The sequence below is a fragment of the Oryctolagus cuniculus genome, chromosome 1 (assembly GCF_051225735.1).
Source record: "Oryctolagus cuniculus isolate XC-2025 breed Fujian yellow rabbit chromosome 1, ASM5122573v1, whole genome shotgun sequence".
NCBI classification, from domain to species: domain Eukaryota; kingdom Metazoa; phylum Chordata; class Mammalia; order Lagomorpha; family Leporidae; genus Oryctolagus; species Oryctolagus cuniculus.
This window is the reverse complement of record NC_142867.1, coordinates 202,847,033-202,869,346: the sequence shown is the minus strand read 5'-3', so window position 1 is coordinate 202,869,346 and position 22,314 is coordinate 202,847,033. Positions and strand designations below refer to the sequence as shown.

Genomic DNA, 22,314 nt, shown 5'->3' with positions numbered 1-22,314 from the left:
AATAAAGCAGAGGGGCAGGCGTCCTGGCACAGCGAGTTAAGCCGCTGTTTGGAACGCCTGCAGGTGCCCAATATAGGGTAGCCAGTTCAAGTCCCGGCTGCTCCACTTCCCACCCAGCTTCCTGCTAATGCAACGGGTAAGCAGTGGAGGGGGGTCAATTCCTTGCGTCCCTGCCCCCCATGTGGGAGACCCCGATGGAGTTTCTGACTTCTGGATTCAGCTTTAGCCAGCCCTGGCTCTTCTGGCCACTGGGGCATGAGCTGGTAGACAGAAGGGTTCTCTCTTTCTTCCTCTCTCATTCTGCCTTTCAAATAAATAAATAAATAAATAAATTTTTTTAAGGAGTACAGCAGAGGAGTAAATATTAACCCAAGAGAGACACAGAAGAATTCTCTTGTAGAGTTGCCTGTGCTGGGGCAGCCCCCTCCCCACCTCTTCCATGACAGGTTAAGGGGGCTTCCCACGCCCCAAACCAAGGGAAGGGGTTTCAGGAACTTGGCATGTACACCCTAGACTTTTGGAGATCATGGACAATGATGACTGACTTTCTTCTGGAAAGATCTAAAGACCAAAAGCTGGCTGGAGTGGCCTGCAAGGGACCGAATAGGGGAGCAGGTGCCATTAGAGAAAGCCGCATGTTCACCTGACCACACCGCAGTTTCCCGCAGGGGTGGGGGTGGGGGGTCCTACAGAAAGAATCAGCTGTGAGCGCCGAGCACAGGGGTGGCTGGAAGTGGTCAGCTACAGGCGATGCTGCCTACAACAGGGGTGCAGGTGCAGAAGCTCCAAGGAAACCACAAACCCACCTGCCAGAGAAGAAGCCATCGCCGGCCAGAGGGGAGGACCTGACCAGACTTCAACGTCCCAGTCGCCTAAGACTGCACCCAGCCCCCAAACCCCTTTTCCTTGAGCTATATCAAAACCACAGGAGGAACAGAATGGATAATTCTAAAATAGATGTGCTCAAAAATAAGATGAGAGTCATGTTGGACCTGAAATAAGAATGCTAAGGGGAAAACAGATGGGAAGCTGAAGACAGAAACCACGCTGGGAAACGTCTCCTGCAAAGCAGTGGTGGGAGCCAGGAGCCAGGTGTGGCCCCTGGGCCTCTGCCAGGGAGCGAGGCTGAGTCCACCGCGGGCCAGCCCTGCCCACCCTGCCCACCACCCCTCACTCCCCTCTCCCCACCTCTGAAAGGGGCAATTACAAGTACTTTAATTTTAGAAGAACAATCAGAGCTGTGCATTGGGGCAGGGCCTCAAGTGACTAAGGAGCCCTAGGAGTCAAGGGCGCCTCCCACCCCCAACCCCCAACCCCCACCAGCTGATGCATGGCCTATTCCTCCCTCCCCTTCCGGAAACCTGCGAGGCTCAGAAGTAGCTACCACCCACGTCCCCAGAAGTCTGTACAAACAGATTAAAGCAGGATCCCAATCTCTAAAGCAATCACAGGGGCCAAGAAACACTGAACACCGAGGGAAGGCGACGTAGGAAAGAGAGACAACACAACCAACAGCAGCACACGAGGGAACTTCAGAAAGTGTGTGGCAAAATGGAATTTAAAAACAGGGACATTTAGAGATAGTTTGTTTGGTTGCAAAAAAAAAAAAAAAAAAAGAATTTGAAAGCCAGGCATCACAACTTGCATTTTCCATCAACGTTCTAAGCAAATACAGTGAAGAAAACAAGTCGATCAGGACTTTTAAACATATAATGAAGGTTCTCGGAGAGAAAAGGGAGGACACACTATCATGAAATGAGAACAGTGCTTATGAAAGAGAACCAAGTAGAGATCTTGGACAGAAACATATATAGCTGTTGAAATAAAGGTCTCTCCAGAGGGGCTGGATCACAGAGTGGATGCTACCTGAAAGAGAATTAATAAGAGAAGATCGGACTATAGAATTCTCCCAGGAAGAAGGCCAACAGGGTGAAGACAAAGTAGAGACACGGGCGACAGAATCAGAAGTCCCAACATCTGCTTAACGGGCATGGCAGAAAGAAAGCAAACATTAAGAAGCAATAGCTGACATTCTGTGAAAAAGCAAACCACAGGAGCACACCCCCCCCAAAAAAAAAGGTCATTAAATCAAAGAGCACATTTTAAAGAAAATGCACGTTTAGTTACTACTGGCAGGAAAATTTCAAAACATCACGAATAAAGAAAATAAATCCCAAAGTCTGCCAAACAGAAAAGTCAGATGACCTTCAATAGAGTCAGATTCAGAGTGAAATCTGACTTTGTGTTTAGCAACCCTGGGTGTTAGGAGAGATTAGTGATTATTTGCAAATCACCAAGGGAAAATGACTTCGAAGCTGGAATTCTAAACTCCACCCAATGGGAGTAAAATAAAGACATTTTTATAACCAAGGTCATTTGCAGACCTTTGCCAAAAGTATTACTAGAGGATGCACTCCAACAAGGACAAGAGGAAACACAGGAACAACATATCCTTATCTGACTCTCACAATTAATAAATCAATTTAAAAAATATCTAACATGGTTTGCATTGTTCCTCCACCCAGAAGCTCCAAGCCACTTCCATAATGTCACTGTGAGAGGCAGGGCCTTTCCCATGCCCCAGCTGCTCCCCCAGACATGACATATTTGTGACCCGTGAGCCAAGATGCAGTTGGAAACCAGGGGGCTAATAATTTCACAGGTATCTTCTGGCTCTGACCATCTGGGACTTGGGTTGAGATTGAGCCTAAAGGAAGCTCTCAGCATAAAAAAGATGAGGCCACAGCGTGCACCATAGGCTGTCCCCACACCACAACCTTCCCCTCCCTCCTTCCCAGATGGGAACGTCATGCTCTCTTCTCCATGGCTAAGATAAGTTCCTTTGGGAACTGGCTGTTCCCTCCCCTAGGTGAGGCTCACAGATCTGCCTCTGGGTGCTGTATAAAGATGAATGCCTCATGTCTGGGGGAGCAGCTGGGCCATGGGAAAGGCCCTGCCTCCTGACAACCACTTTGTTCCTCTGTAGGGTGACCCTGCCTGGACCTTGGTGTAGAAATGGGGACATTGGAGATGAGGCAGGGTGGGTGCTGGACCTCCAGGACAAGGCACTGGGCTCCTGGGGCAGGAAGAGCGATTTCTACACTCAAAATCCTCTTTAGGCACTGCTGAAGCTGCTTTGTGGATGTGTGTGTGTGCCTTCCTGGTCATGGGTCCAGCAGGGACACCCTGGCTCTCCGGAGAGGTGGAAGGAGGAGTGTTTGGAGCAGGGGGTAGCTGCAGCTGGTCCCTGTCGCCTCCCTGGGAGGAACACAACTGTCACCCTCCACCTGGAGCAAAAACTCAATGCAAAGAATCGGACCCCATTTTCCTGCCTAACCCTGAGGCTACAGCTTCTGCATGTGCTCTTGGGTGTGACCAATCACGCTGTCATCTGCTGCTTGCAGCAACCTGTCCTTGATGAAGTGCCAGCCTCATGCAACTTTCCAATTACAATCAAACCACCACCAGGGGTATTGTGAAACAGACGCTGAGGGAGTCTCCTCTCTGGAGACCTTATCACAGCTGTGTTATCAGTTGATCTTGTTAAAGAAAATTATTAATGTAAAGTGAAAAGCTATGGCTTCAATTGCCTTCCCCAGTCCTCCAAATCAAGAGTGCTCCTAGGCTGGCGCCATGGCTCACTTGGCTAATCCTCTGCCTGCGGCGCCAGTACCCCGGGTTCTAGTCCCGGTTGGGGCGCCGGATTCTGTCCCGGTTACTCCTCTTACAGTCCAGCTCTCTGCTGTGGCCTGGGAAGGCAGTGGAGGATGACCCAAGTGCTTGGGCCTTGCATCCGCATGGGAGACCAGGAGGAAGCACCCAGCTCCTGGCTCCAGATCGGCGCAGCGCTGGCCATAGTGGCCATTTAGGGGGTGAACCAACGGAAAAAGGAAGACCTGTCTCTCTTTCTCATTGTCTAACTCTGCCTGTCGGAAAAAAACAGAGTTCTCCTTGTAGTAGCTTCAAAGGAACTTCTAGCAGCTCTTTTGGACTTATTTATCTGTGTCAGAAGCAGAGGGTTTTCTCCAGCTTCTATGTGGTGGAAGGATAGTATTTGGAGGCACCCCATGACTCACAGACATGCTGGCCACCAGCTTGGAACATGAACAGATTAGCTTAGGACAGCAGAGCCCATCTGAATGGAATGTATTTGGAGAGGTAGGATAACCAATGGGAGCTCCAGTGAAGGGGCTCAGAAGGGACCCCACATGCCCTAAATGGCGATGGTAGAGCTGTTTTTAGGGGCAGCTGTTCTTAGCTGTTCTTTAGGGGATTTTTGTGTAGTGAGGCTTTGAAGTATCTTGGAATTTCCATTAGTAGAGCTGAAAGCATTGTTTAAGTGACGATGTAATATGGAGATAATGGTTCTGCACAGAGAAGCGTTCTAATGAGGTAGAGTTGTGCCACATGTTGCAAAATCATGGTGTAGAATTCATTAGAAATTTTGGCTCCTAGTGGTGAATTGGATGTCCGAGGACATCACTAGACTTCAGCCTACAGGAACATCAAAGAACCTTCTAGATCATTTTTCTATTGCGGCATGTGGAACAGAACAGTATGTTGCCTTGGGGAAGCTTGTTGGTTTTGCTGGTGGTGTGTCTGTAATGCTGATAACTCCAGTTTGTTATCCATTACAATCGACCATGATCTATTTGGTTGTTATGGAGACCCAACATCCAGATGTTGCCCCAAACCTGGCTGCTGCTGAAGGAAGATACAAAATAAGAACTCAGGCAAATACTGTGATGCTTCATGTAAACACATCACTTCGTTCTAAGTCCTAAGCCCAAGACAGGAGCCCAGGCCAAGCCAGCATGTGGCTCAGATTCCTGAACGTTCCCTAATCCTTGTTATACAAGATGTAGAAAGTTGTTCAGAGGCAGCGGGGATTGCTCAAAGAAACTGCAGGAGATGGTTTAACTGCATCGCTCCTACACGTTACGCAGACACAGAATCGGATTTTACAGAGCCATGCAGACAGCTCGGTGGGATTACTCAAAACCAGTTACAGGCAGTGCAACATTCTGCAGCAATTCTGGGCCCTGAAGAAACTTCCCACACACAAATTCTTCCCAGCCCAGATGTCCCAGGACCTTCTGAGACTGCAAATAATGTAAATGACGTAGATTCTGAAAGCGCAACCTCCAGGACAACTGTGATTCCTCGCTGTGAGCCGAAGACCTGGCTGGCAGGACCCACAGTGCACAGCGCAGGGGCCCCCTTTGCCAGCAGGGTCCCCCGTGCCCTCTCCAGAGCATTCGGCAGCAGAAAAAGCAGGCTGTTCCCGCACCTGCTCCTTCTTAGGCCAAAGATCTGAGAGTCAGCTGCTCTTGTGAATTTGGGGGAAAGGCAGGCTGATCTGCTCACCACATGGGGTAAGGCTGGCTGACAGGTGCACCCACCAGAGCCTGGAAGGCACTGCTCGGGCCGGGAGGGAGCCGCTCACCAGCGGGCGTGTGTGAGCCAAGGGAGGAGGATCGCGATGGGAAGCTTCTCGACTCCTGTTCTGTAACATCCCTGAGGCTGTTCATTTCCTTTAGCACATGTTGGTTATTTTACATCTCGATTATACTCCTTGGCTTACTTTAGAAAAAAAAATAAAAGGCAAACGCCGCAGGCAAGTTTTCCTTCCAGCTCGCAGAAGCAACTTCCCAAGTCCGTTCTAGAGTCTGCTTGTACTTGACCAGAAAGCCTCAGATACGCACAATGCAATGCACCACAGCTCAGCAGGTTTCAGGAAAGAGCAGACACACACACGTGACTGGCCCCCAACAGCCAGGCTGGGCGAGCCTGCCGCGGTGCCGGCCCATTCTCAGAGCACCGGGCTCTTTAAGTGCGAGGCAGCACGTGGGAGGGCTGTGTCGGGCTGGGGAGCCGGCAAGAAAACAGGCAAGGCGGTGTAGGTCTGGGGTGTTTCCTGCAACACTGAATTTCTTATGAAACAGTTGGTACGCGTGCAATGAGTTCTGCAAAGCTTGGCAATTGTTTCTTTTTTTTTTTTTTCCTGAGAAGTGAGCTTTCCATGAAAGCCAGGGTACTGTTTCCATGAAAATACACACACCTGTGAGCTGACCGCCCTGGAAGTTCAGTTCAGTGACGATGATGGTGTCCAGGGAGTCGAGGGGTGCCCTACAGAGACCCCGTCTTTCCATCTCGAGGGAGGGCACCCTCCCTGCTTGGAGCCCCACGAGCCCCCCCCCCCGACCCAGTCCCTCCTACAAGAGTCACCTTGTCTTCACTCTCCCCTTTGCTGCGCATGGCTTATTCCACCAACAATGCCACCCCTCTGTCCCCCTGCCCCAAAATCAGCACCAGAAGGCCTACGTAAGCGAAACAATGAAGGGATGAAGGCAGCCAGACCCTGAGAGAGGCAGGTTAGGACGTGTCTGCAGGAAGCTTCCCTCGCTTATCAAGTGCTGACGGGGGCCTGCGCAGGTGCTGAGGTTGCACACACAGCACCACGGGCTCCGTGGCAGGCCGGCTAACACCTTGAGAGTCACTGGCTGGGAAGGCTCTTGGGAGCATGAACATGGTGCTAACAGACAGGGAGGGGAGGAAGTGGGTTTTTTTGCTCACAGAGTTGGGGGAGTTTCCCAGAGCACCGTTACCTGTGGTCAACCACAGTCCAAAACTATTAAATGGAGAATTCCAGAAATCATCCCTAAGTTTTAAATCGTGCATCTGTTCTGAGTAGAATAATAAAATCTCACACCACCCACTCCATCCCACCCAGGACGTGAGTCATTCTTTTGTCCAGCGTGTCTACACTGTATGTGCTACCTGCCCAGTAGTCACGCAGTAGCCAGCGCAGTTATCAGACTGACTATTGTAGTATCACAGGGACTGTGTTCTAGGAAACCTTCTTTCACTGAACAATCGCTCCAAAGTCCTACAGTAGGAATGCTGGCATTTATTACAGTATATCGATCTCTTTTATCATTAATTACTGTTGTGAATCTCTTACTGTGCCTAACGTATGAACTGAACTTGATCGTAGGTATATTTGTATAGGAAAGAACATGGCACCTTTAGGGTTCAATGACAGTTTCAGGCATGCCTGTGGGGGTGGTCTCGGGATGCACCCCCCACAGGGAAGGGGGCATGACTGTATCTCAACTGGGCCTTGGAGGATGAGAAAAGGAAACGCACATCCCAGAGAGAGAGAAATCCACATGCGAGGGCCCAGAGGCTGGTGCAGACGAGCCTGCCCACAGGGCCCTGCCAGGACTGGCCAGAGGCCGTGGGAGGGGGCGAGGCAGCTGGTACCACCCAAGGAACCGGGGAGCTTGCACAGAGTTTGGGGTGTGCTCTGCCGGCAGTGGGGACAGGGCCATGACCGCTGAGAACCTACTATGGGGTGGTAGGTAAGGTGGAGGGTGGATTGTGGGGACAGAGAATGGGCTCCTGCCATGGGGTGCATCAGGGTGGAGAGAAAGATGAGGGAGGTGCCAGTCCATACTGGCAGCTGACCAGTTGTGGCAGGAAAGGGAGAGGGAGGAGCTGGTGAAGACTTTGTCTGAGTCCCAGAGCCTCACTCCCTGCAGCTCGGACGTACAGGAGTGGGCAGGGAAGGGGCTGCCCATGCTGAGGGATCCAGCAGAGGTGACCATCAGGGTCACCACACAGAAGAGCCAGTCAGGCATAGACAGTGGGTCTGGTGGCCCCTGTGTGTTAGAACCTTCCCGCCTTCCTCATACCTTCTCCCCTTTCATCCCGGGAAGGCCGGTGGCTCCGTCAAGTCCAGGCTGTCCTTCGGGGCCCTGGGAAACATCAGCGACAGTCAGCACACAGCATCTCTGCTACGAGTCACATACAAACCCCCTTCCCCTAGAAAGAGGCCAGGGTGGCAGGGGTGAGGCCATTGTGTCCAGGGCAGGAGCACTAGTCCCCAGCCCCAGCAGGGCCACGCTGGCCAGGCCGCTGTGGGGGAGAGCCTGCATCCTCAGGGTCTTGCTTTTCCTCTGTGGGGTTGGGTGGGATGGCATCCAAGAACCCCCACCGCGGCCAGACTCTGCAGGAGCCTGCACTTCCCGTACCGCCTACCGGAGGAGGTAGGCAGGGAGGAGGCCGACGGCTTGGCCGCTGCAATGATTCAGCGGAGCAGCATTTCTGTCCGCAAGCATTGGCCAGCGGCTCCCCGCCATGGAGAGCCTCAGATGGTGCTGGGGTCTGCGATCTGGGTGCCCCCTCCCCGGGAGAGGAAGCCCCAAGGCCACAGAGCAGAGAGAGGACTTCAGCTACTCACCGGGGGCCCAGGTTCACCAGCAACTCCATCTTCACCAGGAGATCCAGGGGGTCCCATGAAGACATCAGCCCCAGGTTCTCCTGGAATCCCAGGTAAGCCAGGTGGGCCTGGAGGCCCTGGGGGACCCTAAAACACAGGCCTTGCGTTAGAAACAGCGAGGGCAGGGTAAGCACACACTGAGCACGGACGTCCCCAAGAGGCTCTCTATTCCAACGGCCCTGCGAGCAGAGATCGTGCAGCCACTCCCAGAGGGAAACTGAGGCTCAGCGAGATGTTGTTTCTGAGGGAGTATGCACACACACGCACACACAGCCAATCAGTAGTAGAGCAGGGATTAGAATCTAGGTCTTGGGGTTGGCCTGGCATAGCCGGTTAAGCTGCTGCATCCCACACTGATGCCGGTTCGTGTCCGCACTGCTCCACCTCCAGTCCAGCTCTCTGCTAATGTGCCTGGGAAAGCAGCAGAGGGCGGCTCAGTCTTTGGGTCTTTGCTCCCATGAGAGATTCCCAGATGGAGCTCATGGCTCCTGGCTTTGGCCAGGCCTAGCTCTGGCCATTGTAGCCATTTGGGGAGCGAACCAACAGATGGAAGATCTCTCTCTATCTCTCCCTTTCAGCTAACTCTGCCTTTCAAATAAATAAATAAATCTAAAAACAGAAATCTAGGTCTTCCTGAGGTGGATTACATCATGTTTTCTCCCAAAAGGGGGTATACAATAAAGATCTAATTAGCTAGAATTCTCAGGTATGCGCTTGCTAATTTAGTTGTCAGGTTCACGGTGAGGTTAGTCACAACCCACCTGTCACTGAAATGCTTCTCTCTGGCCTCTGGCTGGGTTGGCTGACCCTCCCCACGACCAGCCTGGGTGATCCCTGGAAGGCTCACTGAGTGCAGAACCCGCCCAGCCCTGGTCATGAGGAATCCGCAAGGAGCAGCTAAGTGGGGCTGCAAAGAGGGGATTCGGCACAGGTGCCCCGGGGAAGGACGGAGAGGAGGTTGGGGGCTGGGGACAGAGGTGGCAGCTGCAGCTGGAGGAAGCAGGAGCTCCCCTTGGGGCAACTCAGAGAAGCGCAGGCGGAGCCCCAGCCTTGGGCAGGAGGCCAGGGGAGCACGAGTGCCAAGGAGGGAGAAAGAGCAGTCTCCGGGCAGGGGGCAAGGGACGGGGGCTGCTGAGTGGTAAAGATCGCTCGAGAAGAGTCTGCACGCCCAGGGGTGAGGCGCGGTGTCTCTGGAGAGAGAGTAAGAGCTGAGAGAGGCAGGGTGGTGCGGGGGACCAGACGCCGACTTGCAGCCATGAAGGTCAGTGGGTGCACCTGCTGGGGAGCAGCCTGCTCCGGAAGCTGCCAGGGACGGGGGACTGCGGGCAGTGGAGGAGAGGCGGTCTGGCTACAAAGCGAGCCTCATATTCACTTAAAACGAAACCGATCAAAGTGGGAAATGTCAAACACATACAAACGCCCATGGACTCACGGCCCACAGTCCTCAGCAAGGCTGATCTGGTCCCATTCACTGCCTGCTCCCCACCCCCACCCCCCAGAATCCCAGACCCATTCCCCCCACCCCACCCCCGCGGTGTCACCCAGCACACTCACCCTCAACAGCTCCTCACTGCCCACCAGGTCCCCGGAGCCGGAGCCAGCGTCAGAGTCCCAGCCCAGGCCGGAGCCCTCAGCCTCTGCTCCCACCTGGAGGGAGAAGCAAGTCACAACTTGGCTCCGCAGACAGCCCTGCCGCGGGAAGTTTCCCTGTGTTCTGTAGCCCGGTAACTTCTGCTCCCAACTCCCCTTCGGGCCTTTTCCACCAAGGCCCTCTCCACGGCCTCCCAGTCCTAAACCTCCTCTCCAGCTATGCAAACTCCTACTCATCCTTCTCGGCCTGGTTCTGCAGTCACCTCCTCTGTGAAGCCCTCCCTACGGCTCCTTCAGGCAGACTTCATCTCTCCTTCCTCAATGCCCCCGCTAGCCTCCGCTGGCACCACCTGACCTGAAACCTAGCCCTGCATGTGTCTGTCGGCTTTAACAGCAGGGTCCAATCCTGAGGTCCCTGGAGCCCAGTGCAAGGCCTGGCACCAAGAGAGCACTAATGTGTGCTTACTGGATGTTATCAAGTGCCTGCAAACAACCAAAGGGACTTCACAAAACCCCGTCCTGGCACTTCATGCTTGAAGGCAGGAGCCAGGTGAGGCATAATTCAGTCACCGAGTGCATGTGCGTTAAGGCTGCATTGAGCTACTCCAAGGAGGAGCTGGGACCGGGAAGGTCGAAGTAGTGGGGCTGTGTAGGTGGGAGACAGGAGTGAGATGGAGGCAGGGAGACCAGGTGGGAGACTGCCACCCTCCACGGGATGAGGAAGCCCTGCGAAGCCAGAACCAGGAGGCTGTGGGGGCGGGATGCCTGGCTTGCATGTGGGTCAACAGGTGCGTGGGGTGCCATCCCCGGGGAGGGGGAGGTGTTGAGGGCAGGCTGAGTTGGAGGGACTGCAGGCCACACAGGGTGCCAGTTACAGACCGAACAGGACTGGTAGTAGAGGTGGGACTCGAAGGTTCTCAGGGGGCTGACAAGCCCTCACCCATGGCATCTCTGCACACTGGGCATGGGGCAAGCCTGGCTGGGAATCTCACCGTGGGTCCAGCAGGTGCAGAAGTTCCGGGGGACCCGGGAAGGCCCTCCTCAGCCTCATCCTAGGGAAACAAAATGGTCAGTGACCCCTCCTCTTGGCTCCTTTCCTTCTGCAGAAACTGTGCTCATCTTCAAGATCAAGCTCGCCCACGCGTAAAGAAAGACACTGTCCTTCCCAGCCCAGCCCCCTCTGAAGCCCATCCTGCCCACCCACACCTGCCACCAATCTTTCTAGCTTGTAGGGGCCTCTACGGCCCACAGGGCTGCCTCCCCTGACTGTGAACTCCTGCAGGGCAGGCCAGGTGCCAGCGCCCACCACAGGGCTGGGGCCCAGGACATGCTTCCAGAATAGCAGGGCGCCCTTGGGAAGGAGATGGAGACAAGATGAGAACAGGGGCCTCCCAGAGGTGTCGGCCGCCAGCAAGCTCCAGAGCCACGGCTGCCCTGACACACACAGTGACCAACTGGCTGGACCACCCAAAGAACGGAAATGTCCACAGGGAAATCCCCAAGTCCCCCTGAGAGCTGGCCACTGCTCTGAAGTGCACTGAGAGAGCCGGAGCAGAGGGAGGGGGGACACCAGCCTCCCTGTCCTGGTGCCTCCTTCCACACTCAGGTGGGTACATACCCAAGGCATGGGGCAGGAGCACCTGCTGCCCGCAGGGTGGAGGAGCAGGACCAGGGTACAGATGGGAAGGGTCCCCAGAGGCAGCTTAGCAGACTCCTGAGCCAGACCTCCTGGGGCCATCAGCTGGGGTCCCATGATGCAACCCCCTGGGAACAGCTTGTCACTAGTCGTTCCACTAAGGGGAACCCATTATCTTCCTGTGATGACTGGCACCAGACAAAGCATTTCCTAAACACCGTCTCCGTGCTTCCTGGCAGCCACCCTGCAGGGCCATCACCACCATCCATTATGCACAGACGAGGAAGCTGGAGTGGAGTGCAGGACACCCGGGATCCTGCAGCTGCCCAGAGGCAAGCCCGGTCCAGGGGCCCGAAGCTGTGCTTTGCCCCACGCTTTCCCAGGGAGACAATCAGGGCTGAGTTTGGAGCGGACACACAGAGCCCCCGAACAGGAGGGACCCTTTGATAACAAATAGGGAAACTGAGGCCCGCGGAGGTCCGGAGACTTTGCCGCCAGAACTGCTGCTGTGCTGTGTCATCATTCTCCCACCCCCACCCCAGTCCCATCTCTCCAGGACTCAGTCCTTTGGCTGAGTCTATCGATTAACCCCAACAACATGCGCAGGACCCTTGACCAGGAGCCAGTGCCACCTCCAGAACGGTCACAGCACAGACCTCTTCTCCTCTGGGTGCGGCTTGTCCTTCCATTTCCACATGTACGTGAGCCTAAAACAAGAAGATCTGGTTAAAACGCAGTCATAACCACTTTGGGACACGGAGCTGCAGAGCTCTGGCTAGTGAGCGGGGGCCTTCCTGCCCAGCAGGTCACTGGCTCTCGGTGCCTATTAGCAACCAGTGGACCGTGACATCGGAGTCCCCACACCGGACCATCTAGTGTCTCAAAACACAGGTGTTAACACTCAGTACTTCCTCTCAAGGACAATGTTCTCCAAGTGTTCTCTGAAAGATTCTTTTTTTTTTTTTTTTTTTTTTTTTTTTTTGACAGGCAGAGTGGACAGTGAGAGAGAGACAGAGAGAAAGGTCTTCCTTTGCCATTGGTTCACCCTCCAATGGCCGCCGCGGCCGGCGCACCGCGCTGATCCGATGGCAGGAGCCAGGAGCCAGGTGCTTATCCTGGTCTCCCATGGGGTGCAGGGCCCAAGCACTTGGGCCATCCTCCACTGCACTCCCTGGCCACAGCAGAGAGCTGGCCTGGAAGAGGGGCAACCGGGACAGAATCCGGCGCCCTGACCAGGACTAGAACCTGGTGTGCCGGCACCGCAAGGCAGAGGATTAGCCTAGTGAGCCGCGGCGCCAGCCTCTCTGAAAGATTCTAATACACAGGTCTTCAAAGTGGGATGACCTCATTGAGACCACTGTGGGCTCTGCTAACCAGCTTCAGGCTCAAGTCTAAAGATGGTGGTCATGGACAGTGTAGAAAGCCAAGGCAGAAAGTCCAGAGAACAAGGCTCTTGTCTCTATGCAAATCCGTGTAGCTGTGTGACCTTGAGCAAAGTCCTGGCCACCTCTGAGACTCATCTGCAAAATTATTCTGTATAGCAAGTTCGTTGAGCACGTACTGTGTGCTAGGTGGAGTTTATGTCTTAACTCATTTAAGCCCCACAACAAATCAAAAGGTAGGTAGGAGGTTCAACAGTTCTGATCCCCAGTTCATGCATGAGCAAACTAAGACAGAGAGAGGTTCAGAAATTAGTCTTGGATATGTGGCAGAGCCAAGCTAGGATGTCACCTGCCACTTGCCAAGCTATACTGCTGGCCCTCTGCATTCACAGATTCAACCAGCCGTGGACTGTGCACCATATAGTTAGGCCTGCAATGGTTGCATCTGTACTGAACATATACACACTTGTTTTTCTTATCACTATTCTCTAAACAATCACACATCAGTTTTTTGTAATATGCATTTCCACAAGCTTTTTGCACACCCCTCGCATGCACAGACTTTAAACTTCTTTGCACCAAAATAAACTCATTTTTAGCTCCACTCTCCACAAGCTTTTTGAGGTGCCCTTGTGTTGCATAGTAACAATCTGCACAGCATTTCCATGGGATCAGGATTAAAAGTAATCCGGAGGTGATTTAAAATACATGGGAGGTGTGCACAGGCCATGGGCAAACTGCGCCATCTTGTAAGGGAGTGCAGATTTCTGTAACTCTGAAGGTCCTGGAAGCTGTCTCCTGTAGGGACAGAGGGACAGCTGCCCTCGGTGACTCTGGGATTCAAATGATCCTACAGATATTCCAGGGGTGCTCTCTCGATCGTCCTTACTGTGGACCCTGGAAGGCGGCAGTGACAGTTCAGTTAGTTGGGTCTTTGCCACCCCAGGGGGAGAGCTGGATTGAGTTCCTGGCTCCTGGCTTCAGTCCTGGCTGAGCCCCAGTCACTGTGGGCAACTGGGGAGTAAACCAGCTGATAGGAGCTCTTTCTGTCTCTGACTCTCAAATATAATAATTATTACTAATACTAATAAGCTGCTGTAAAACCATAAGCCGCCATGGTGGAAAATAGCACAATGCAGTAAGACCCTAATTCCCACAGTTCCCCCACTTGGAGGCAACGATGGCTAACATTATGGGAAGCATTTCTTTCGGGTGTTTTCCCATGTGTCTTTTTTTTTTTTTTTCGACAGGCAGAGTGGACAGTGAGAGAGAGAGAGAGAGAGAAAGGTCTTCCTTTTGCCATTGGTTCACCCTCCAATGGCCACCGCAGCCGGCGCACCGCACTGATCCAATGGCAGGAGCCAGGTACTTATCCTGGTCTCCCATGGGGTGCAGGGCCCAAGCACTTGGGCCATCCTCCACTGCACTCCCGGGCCATAGCAGAGAGCTGGCCTGGAAGAGGGGCAACCGGGACAGAATCCGGCGCCCTGACCGGGACTAGAACCCGGTGTGCCGGCGCCACAAGGTGGAGGATTAGCCTACTGAGCCGCGGCGCCGGCCCCCATGTGTCTTTTTTAAATGGTTAAGACCACACAAGACGCTCAAGTTTACAACCAGCTTCTTTCACTTAACATTACATGGTTAGCATTTGCCTTCCTCTTTAAATCCTCCTAATAAGAATAATGTTAATAGCTGCATAATGCTCCACTACTTGGATGTACTAACCAAATCATCCCTGCTGCTGGGTGATTAAATCATGCCTAAGCTTTCCCCGCGATGGACAATATTGAGATTAACAGCGTTGTCCACAAAGCCTTTTTTACACACATGTTGGACTATCTCCACCGGGACCAGTTCCCACAAGGGGACTTTCTGGTTTTAGTTTTATGGTTGTTAACAGATGTGGACAAAGACTTTCCCGCATGTGGCACACCCTCAGCACTCCCACCAGCATCGCTAGGTTCACCAGGCCAGCGTCTCAAGGCAGAAACACAAAGATCTAAGGACCAGGACCCATTTCTGCAACAACTAATGGCAAACAGAAGGTGGGAGACAATCAGATTAAAAGGAACCTAAGAGAACTATCAACCAAGCACTTGTTTCGTTTCAGAGCCAAACTGTAAGATGGCTTTCTTTTTAAACAACCAGGTTATTAGATAATATGATGGAATTGTTGATTTCGTTAGATGATGATAATTATGGTTATGACCAAAAAAAAAAAAAAAGCCACCGATCAACTATCGGTAATACATACTGAGTTATTAACAAGTTAAATGATATGATGTTGGGACTTATTCATTATTTATTTTTATATGTATAATATATATTTAAAAGGGGGGGCAGGGGAGAGAGGGAGAGAGAAATATTCCACCTGCTGGTCACTCCCCAACAGAAACCAGGAGCCAGGACCTTCATCTGTGTCTCCCATGTGGGTGGCAGGAACCCAAGTACTTGGGCCATCACCTGCTGCCTCCCAGGGTGCACATTAGCAGGGAGCTAGAAGGGAAGCGAAGGTGGCAGTGGGACCTGATCAGGGCACTCTAATACTGAAGCAGGCATCCCCAACAGCAGGTTCACCCTGTGCGCAACAGCATCTGCCCTGGGACTCCTCTGCAAAGCTCCAGGCTTCCTCTTCCTTCCCCAAGGATGGAGGTAGAGGGCGCCATGGATAAAGCCAGCTGGGCAAAAATGCTGGTAATCACTCAGGGCAGTGGACGTGTGAGGGATTAATGATCCTATTTTAAGTCCATTTATGATTTTTCAAGATTTTCACTATGAAAAGACAGACAGTGCAGAAGTGGCTTCACCTGTGTGTGATGTGGTATCCTCTAGGGGAGATCTGGTCTTGGGTCACAGCCAGGCTTACACGGTGGGATGAGGGCCTTTGCTAGAAGTCACAGTGTGTGAGCAGTGGGCCAGCGTCTGTGCCCATGAGAATCCGCGGGGAGCCCTGAGCCCCAGCCTGTGTCTCGCTCACTTGGTCTAGCATGGGACTCAGACCACCACCGGATGATGGACCCCAGCTTCCCAGGGGTCTCTAACGTGCAGCCAGGGTTCCAAGCCAGACAGCTCTTGCTCGCCTGCCTCCCTTTGTGGAGGAAGACGACCAGGGCAGGCCCACCACGGACAGGGCTTTCTCTGGAAGTAGAATTGTGGTCTCCTGGCTCCCTGTCTGGACTTGTCCCGCCACGCCACGCCCGCAGGGATGACACCAGCAGCCAGGGGAAGCTCAGAAGCTCTGCAGGACACGAGGCCTGAGTTCAAACCCCAACCTGGCTCATAGAGACCTCGCATAGAATGGAGGCCGTCCACCTTACGCCAGAGTGGTGGTGCACACAGAACCAGATACACCTGGAGCACAGAGGGCTTCGTCAGTGTCGGGGCACATGGCTGACTTCCTGCCCCCCCCGACTGTCGATTCCTTGGGGACAGAGGGTGAGTTCGATTGACCTGTATCTCAAGGGGCTGCTCTGAGAGGCTCTGAGGCCCAGAGGTGACTTGCGTGCTGTTAGTGAGCAGAGGACAACGTTGAAGAAGCAGCTTACACAGCGGTGGTCAGCACACTGCTGAAGGGGCCCTGGACAAGAGGTGGGTACTCGGGACTCCCTGGGGATGCCCCTGGCCTGCTGTCCGTGGTCTGCAGGCCCAGCGCAGGTCAGTCCTGGGGGCATTGCAGCCAATGTCCCACACGACTGCAGTCTGAGTTGTAGCTTTCAAAGTATGCATGACCAAGTGTCACCCAGCAAGCTGACCAGCCCAAGCCGGTCGTTAATGGGGTGTTTTCCTTCACAACTCTATTTAAGGGTGGGTGCCTGGCTCAGCAGTTAAGCCACCACTTGGGATGCCCTCATCCCATATTGGAGTGCGTGGGTCGCAGTCCCTACTCTGCTTCTGATTCCAGCTTCCTGCTAATGCGCACCCTGGGAGGCAGCAGGTGGTGGCTCAAGTCCTGGGGTCCCTGTCACCCTCATAAGCGACCTGGATGGAGTTCCCAGCTCCTGGCTTCCATCTGGCTGTTTTGAGCATTTGGGGAATGGACCCGCACCTGGGGGATCCCTTTTCCTTTCAAATAAAATAATTAAACAAATAAAAAATTCTTTAAAACCTCCCAATCTACATTCACACTCAAAAAGCAGCTTCAGTCTCTGCGTCACACAAGCCCAAGCCGAGGGCCCCTCTGGATTTCCTGTTTCTGAAAGACAAAGTCACAGCCCCTGCGCGGTGACAGTGGCAAAGCCCCGACGCGAGAGTCCGGAGCCTCCCAGCTGCCCTCGGACCTGGCCTCGCAGCCACCCTTTCACAGATGGAGAAACTGAGGCCCTGGGCGGTGCAGGGATTTGCTTGAGGTCACACAATGGCAGCCCCTGCGCGGCCCAGCACCTGCTGGTCACCCCACAGGCTTCGTGCTTCAGAAACAACCACAGCGCTGCCTTTCAGAGAGGTCGCGTTTCAATCAGAAAGAGCAGGAAGCTCGGTCCACTCCATTTTTTCCCCTTGCTCGTCCCTCTCCAAACTGCAGTCCTTCTAGTATTCCCTAGGCTGAACGCCCTCTAATGGCCAAATGGACACCCGCCCCCGAGAAAGCCAGAGGCCAGCCCTCCGCCAGCTCCAGCCTTTCTGCCTCCCCAGGGCAACCGGGCCCAGTCAGTCTCCACACCCCTGGGCCTCTCACCAGAGTGACCCCTCGCTCAGGAGCCGCCGTGGGAGTGGGGAGTGGCAGTGGAGCCGCAGGGGGGGCACTGGCGGGCTCCTCTTCCTCAGCTGAGATAAGGGGCTCCCAGGTGGTGGCTGCCGCCAAGTCCTCTCCATCATCGCCCGGTGCCTGAAACAGAAGCAGCGTGAAGAGTCACCTTCTCCAGCCAGCCGGCGAGGCGGCGGGGCTGTGGGTACAGTGGGTACGGTCGCGCCAGTTCAAAACCCCTGCCACTGTTCTCACCCCTGCCACGCCCAGGAGCCCACATCTGCTCTGGAAATCGTACCCCTCTAAGCACCCAGCCTCTCCCCCCAGGGATGGGGCGCCCGCTGCTCTGCCCCCAACTTTAGACCACCTGTCTCTGAGAAAGTTCTGGGACAAAGCTGGGCAGTGGCAGGTTGGGTCCCACCCCTGGGGTGCTGATGCCCCCCAGTTTGTTCCCTCCACCGTCTCCTGCTTCCCTGACCCAGGCCAACCCATAATGAAGCTGGGTGTGTGGGCACCTCTGTCAAGGCCAAAACCCGCCCCCAGCCCAGGCTGCTGACCTCGCTCCCCTGCCAGCCAGAGAGGACACAAGATGGCACTTACAGAAGTGACCGCTTGCCCAGGGCTTGGGCTGAGGACGAGGGGTCCCAGGCCATCGGTGGGGGACCCGCTGGCTTCCTCTTCCTCGAAAGTGCCGAGGGGCACTTGGGTCGCAGCTGCAGCTGTTGCTACACTTTCTCCACCTTGTGGACCCTGGAACAAAACACTAGGCTACAGAACTGCCCTTCCCCCAGCTCTGGGAGGGCTATACTTGAGCCCCATCACCTGAACCTCAGGGCATGTACCCTGCTGAGTCCCCTCTGGCACATCCCAAGGGCTTCCCTGGTCTTTGTTTGCAAATCTCTGATAAGGGAACCCCCAAGGGCAGCCCTTTGATTTGCAGAGAGCTGTAGTCAAGTTCTAGTTTCCAGGGAGCTCAGACTTGTGCAATAGGAACCCGAGCCTGGTGTTCTCACCCTGTGGTAAGAGGGAGGGAGGGAAGAGGAGGAGAAAGTGGAGAGGAAGCTAAGGACCACTTTGTTCATGGAAATAATCCCTACCGTGGCCAAGTGGCCCGAGAGCTGGCGGCTGGCCAGTGCACATCCTCCCCCACTGAAGGGAGGTTCAGCAAGTGCTGGCCCCTGCCTGATCAGTGTGAGACAGACTGGGGAGCAAACGAAGGCAGGACCTCAAAGGCAGGGGGCGTTGATCTGTGCTGGCCGGGAGACCTCATTCATTCACTCAGCTAATGCATTCACCAGGAACAAGACCCACGAACATGACAAATGTCGCCTCTGTCCTCGCTGTGCTGACATCGTGCTAGGCACCTGTCACCAGGCCTGGCATGGTTAGGTAGGAGGTTAGAAATTAGCCTCTGTGTGTGTGTGTGTGTGAGGGGCCTGAGGACAGCAGCATCTACAGAAGCTCACTTTGGAAGCAGCCCAGCACCTACACTTCAGTGTCCTGTACACACCAAGATAACGTTCCAGGTGGTCCCGGGAGAATCCTCTCTCCCCAGCACCAACTGGGTTACCTGGCCTGATAACACTGAGCGATAAAACTTTACATCCTTCCTAGGTGGGCTCCCAGTCTGATAACAAACTGGCACTCAGCAAACCCTTTGTCCTGGAGGAGAAGGGGGAGTGAGTAAAGAGAGACTCCTTCAAAACCAGGAGTCTAAACAAAGACTGCACGCAGCTCCCTCAGCTCTGCTGAGCTCCCTGCCTGGCCTACCAGGTGTATTCTCCATTCAACCACATAACCTTGCTTTCCCCCAGTCTGAGTGACTGGACACTCTCTGTCCCCTCCCTTCTGACGGATGCCCTGTCTGCAATAAAACCCGGCTACTTGCTGTCTCAGGCCTGATTTCTTCCTTGTGCAAAGACAAGAACCCCATGACTCCTCTCTGGTGACAGCATCAGTGACAATTATGACCAGGCCTTGCAGGGACCAGCGGGACCACCCCTGGCCTGGGACGGCACCTCGGTGAGGAAGTGCCTGCGAGGTAAGCCAGGGGGAAAAGGAGAGGACTGCAAGAAGGGGGCTGGCGGCAGAGGGCAGAGGGCAGAGGGAACAGGAAGCCTGGGAGGCCAGAGGCAGGGCGCAGGTGTGGTCAAGAACCCCAAAGGTCAGGGAGAGGGGCCTGGAATGTGCTCAGCAAGGCTGCCCTCGGATGTCTCCCAGCTTCTGAACAGGGGCCTGGCACCTGACCGAGGGGTCGTGAGTGGGTGCAGGAGGCTGGGCAGGGGCCCCAACCATAGCCCAGGCTAGGAACGTGGCAGCTCAGTCAGTGCAGGGCCTGGGACGGGTGGAGCACAGGTGTGGGCAGGTTCACAAAGTGTTAGAAAAATCCACAGGACCTGGCATGGGGCGGGACATGGGGTGCACGGACGAGGGAAGGGAGTTCTGGACTGGGTAACGGGGAACACATTAACCAAGGGGAGAACGCACATGGAGCATGCTGGGGGCACTTGAGAGCATCCATGGGCAGGGGGCAGGAACCTTGTTTCTACCAAGGGCCACGTGGCTATTTCTAACATCACCCAGGGGCCATACTAAGTTATCAGCCTAAAAAATCAGCCTGCCATAGATGTGCTGAATCCTGCCTGCGGTTCTAGGCCCCAGATGTTCCCCACCCCTGCATCAGAGGGACCCACCGGGGCAGACTCGCCAGGGCCCTGCAGGGCTCGTGTCCTGCCTGCAGGAGCTGGGTGTAGTGTCTCTGCACTGTTGGGGGGGGGGGCACATAGCTGAGAGGCACAGCCCCGCCCTCTGACTCAACCCCACCTTCTAGGCTCTGGGCTCTGTCACCTCTTCCATTCACAGCCACCACCTCTGCTCCCTGCTGGGAGAGGCTGGGGAGCCCTGCCCCACGCCCTGGGAGCCCCCGCCTCTTGGCCCACAGGGGCCCCCCAACCCTGTCCTCCAGGGGGCTCCACCTTGCCCTTTCCCAGGCTTTGGCAGAGCCCAGCCTGGGTGAGCACTGGGTCAGGGAGGTGCCCCTCCCACTCAGGCTTCCCAGTGTTACGCACGACAACCTGCACTGCAAGAAGGTACGGGGCTGCCCCCGGCCCCTGATGCTCCTTACCAGAGTGGCCTCTTCCCCGAGGGTCTGGGTGGATATGGAGAGGGGGGAGCCCTCAGTGGGCGCCCCGCTGGCCTCGGCCTCCACCGCTGCTGTGGCTGCTGAACCCTCTTCCTGATCGGGACCCTGGATGGAAAGACATCACCCACTGCCTGGGGCTGCAGGGAGCGAAGGCGCAGGAACCTCTCCTCCACCCGCAGCGCTCGCGTGTTGAGGACCTCGCCTCGAACCAGCGCCCTTAGTGTGGCATCAGTACAGAAATGTGGCCTCCCACACCTCCCCAGGGCACTGCTCCGCCCCAGGACCCCTTCCGTGCCATCAGCCTGCTAACCTGGAAGGACCCCTGCAGCCTCTATCCACCACCCCGGAAGCAGAACTTCTCCTAGTACTGAGGTACTGAGTCCTTGCAACAAACCTGAGTCCTCCGCCCCATCGCTCCCTTGCTTAAGGAGCCCCGTCCATCGCCAACCGCTCCCCCAGCCCAGCACCTTCTGGCTTCTTGCCTCCCACATCCCTAAAAACCTCTCTCTCCACGGTCACCCATGGTCACATGAGCAAATGCAATGGGCATTTTCCATCCCTGGCTCACCGGGACTTCTGGTAGGTCCCGGCACAGGTGACCCTGGAGCACGGTTAACACTGCCACTTACCCGAAGCCCGACAGGGTCACCCCACCCACCCAGCCACCGTGTCCAGGCCTGCCTCCCCATCCTCCCTCCACCGGGAGTCAGGCTGCTGGCTCCAGAGTCCTCATCCGACTGCCTCTCTACCCTCCCAGGACTCCCCTTTTCTGCAGGGGTTCTCTGGGTTCCTTGGCATGGCTCCCAAAGCCCGCTCTGGCCTCAGAGCCCCTCCAGCCCCGCCCCCCACCCTCACCCACCATGCTCACGCTTGGCCCACAGGCATGCCACGCTTCTTCAGGCCTCTGCCCCAGCAATACCCGCCTCCCTCCCCCCTGCTCTGCCCTGGCTCAGCTTCCTCATCTGTCCCCCAGGAAGTCCGCATCCTGGGCCCCTCTTCTGTGTTCCCAGGCCATGCTGGGATTCTCCTCCTGTACCTCTTGCCATTGTGTCCCCAGACATGTCTATGCACCACTGCCCCCTATGACCAGGCTCCAGACACATCTGCTACATGAGTCAATGCAGACGCGAGCCCCCTGCTCAGGGCCTGGGGGGACCTGGCCCCACAAGGCTGTCACTGTGCATTCCATAGACAGTGGGGGAAGGGCAGTGACGGCCCCCACCCCCTAGAGGCAGATGCAGTGGAGCTGGCACCGTGAGCTACTTACTGGGGTTACCCCTTCCTTAGGGTCTGGGCTGGACATGGCCAGGGTGGGCCCCTCAGTGGCCTCTGCTTCCCCAGGGGTGCTGCCGGGCCCCTCGGCCTCCCCTGCAGTTGCTGCCACTAAGCCCTGAAAATAAAGACACCACATGGGAACACACGCGTCACTGGGGTCTCCCACCCAGGCCCATGGGGCCTGCGGCTGGAGAGAACGGGACCCCCTGGGTCCCGGCTGCACCTGCAGCTCTTTGTCGCGAGGACTTTCCTGTTGAGGACTTCACCCAAACCCCACAGCAGCTTCAGAATCACAGAATCCGGGGACAGGAGAGACCAGCTGGG

The 22,314-nt window shown here is 55.2% G+C and overlaps 1 protein-coding gene across 1 annotated transcript in view; it reads right to left on the bottom strand.

Annotated features, from left to right (window-relative positions):
* COL15A1 (collagen type XV alpha 1 chain) overlaps positions 1-22,314 on the bottom strand; it is a 110,667-nt gene that overhangs the window by 33,955 nt on the left and 54,398 nt on the right. Inside the window, exons 9-17 of the mRNA XM_089301025.1 lie at positions 21,983-22,105; positions 20,698-20,820; positions 18,174-18,323; positions 17,565-17,714; positions 12,167-12,217; positions 10,867-10,926; positions 9,839-9,931; positions 8,246-8,371; positions 7,698-7,760 (exon numbers count right to left, since the gene is read on the bottom strand). Of these exons, the coding sequence (XP_089157151.1) occupies positions 7,698-7,760; positions 8,246-8,371; positions 9,839-9,931; positions 10,867-10,926; positions 12,167-12,217; positions 17,565-17,714; positions 18,174-18,323; positions 20,698-20,820; positions 21,983-22,105 (939 nt within the window). The remainder of the gene's footprint in view (positions 1-7,697; positions 7,761-8,245; positions 8,372-9,838; positions 9,932-10,866; positions 10,927-12,166; positions 12,218-17,564; positions 17,715-18,173; positions 18,324-20,697; positions 20,821-21,982; positions 22,106-22,314) is intronic.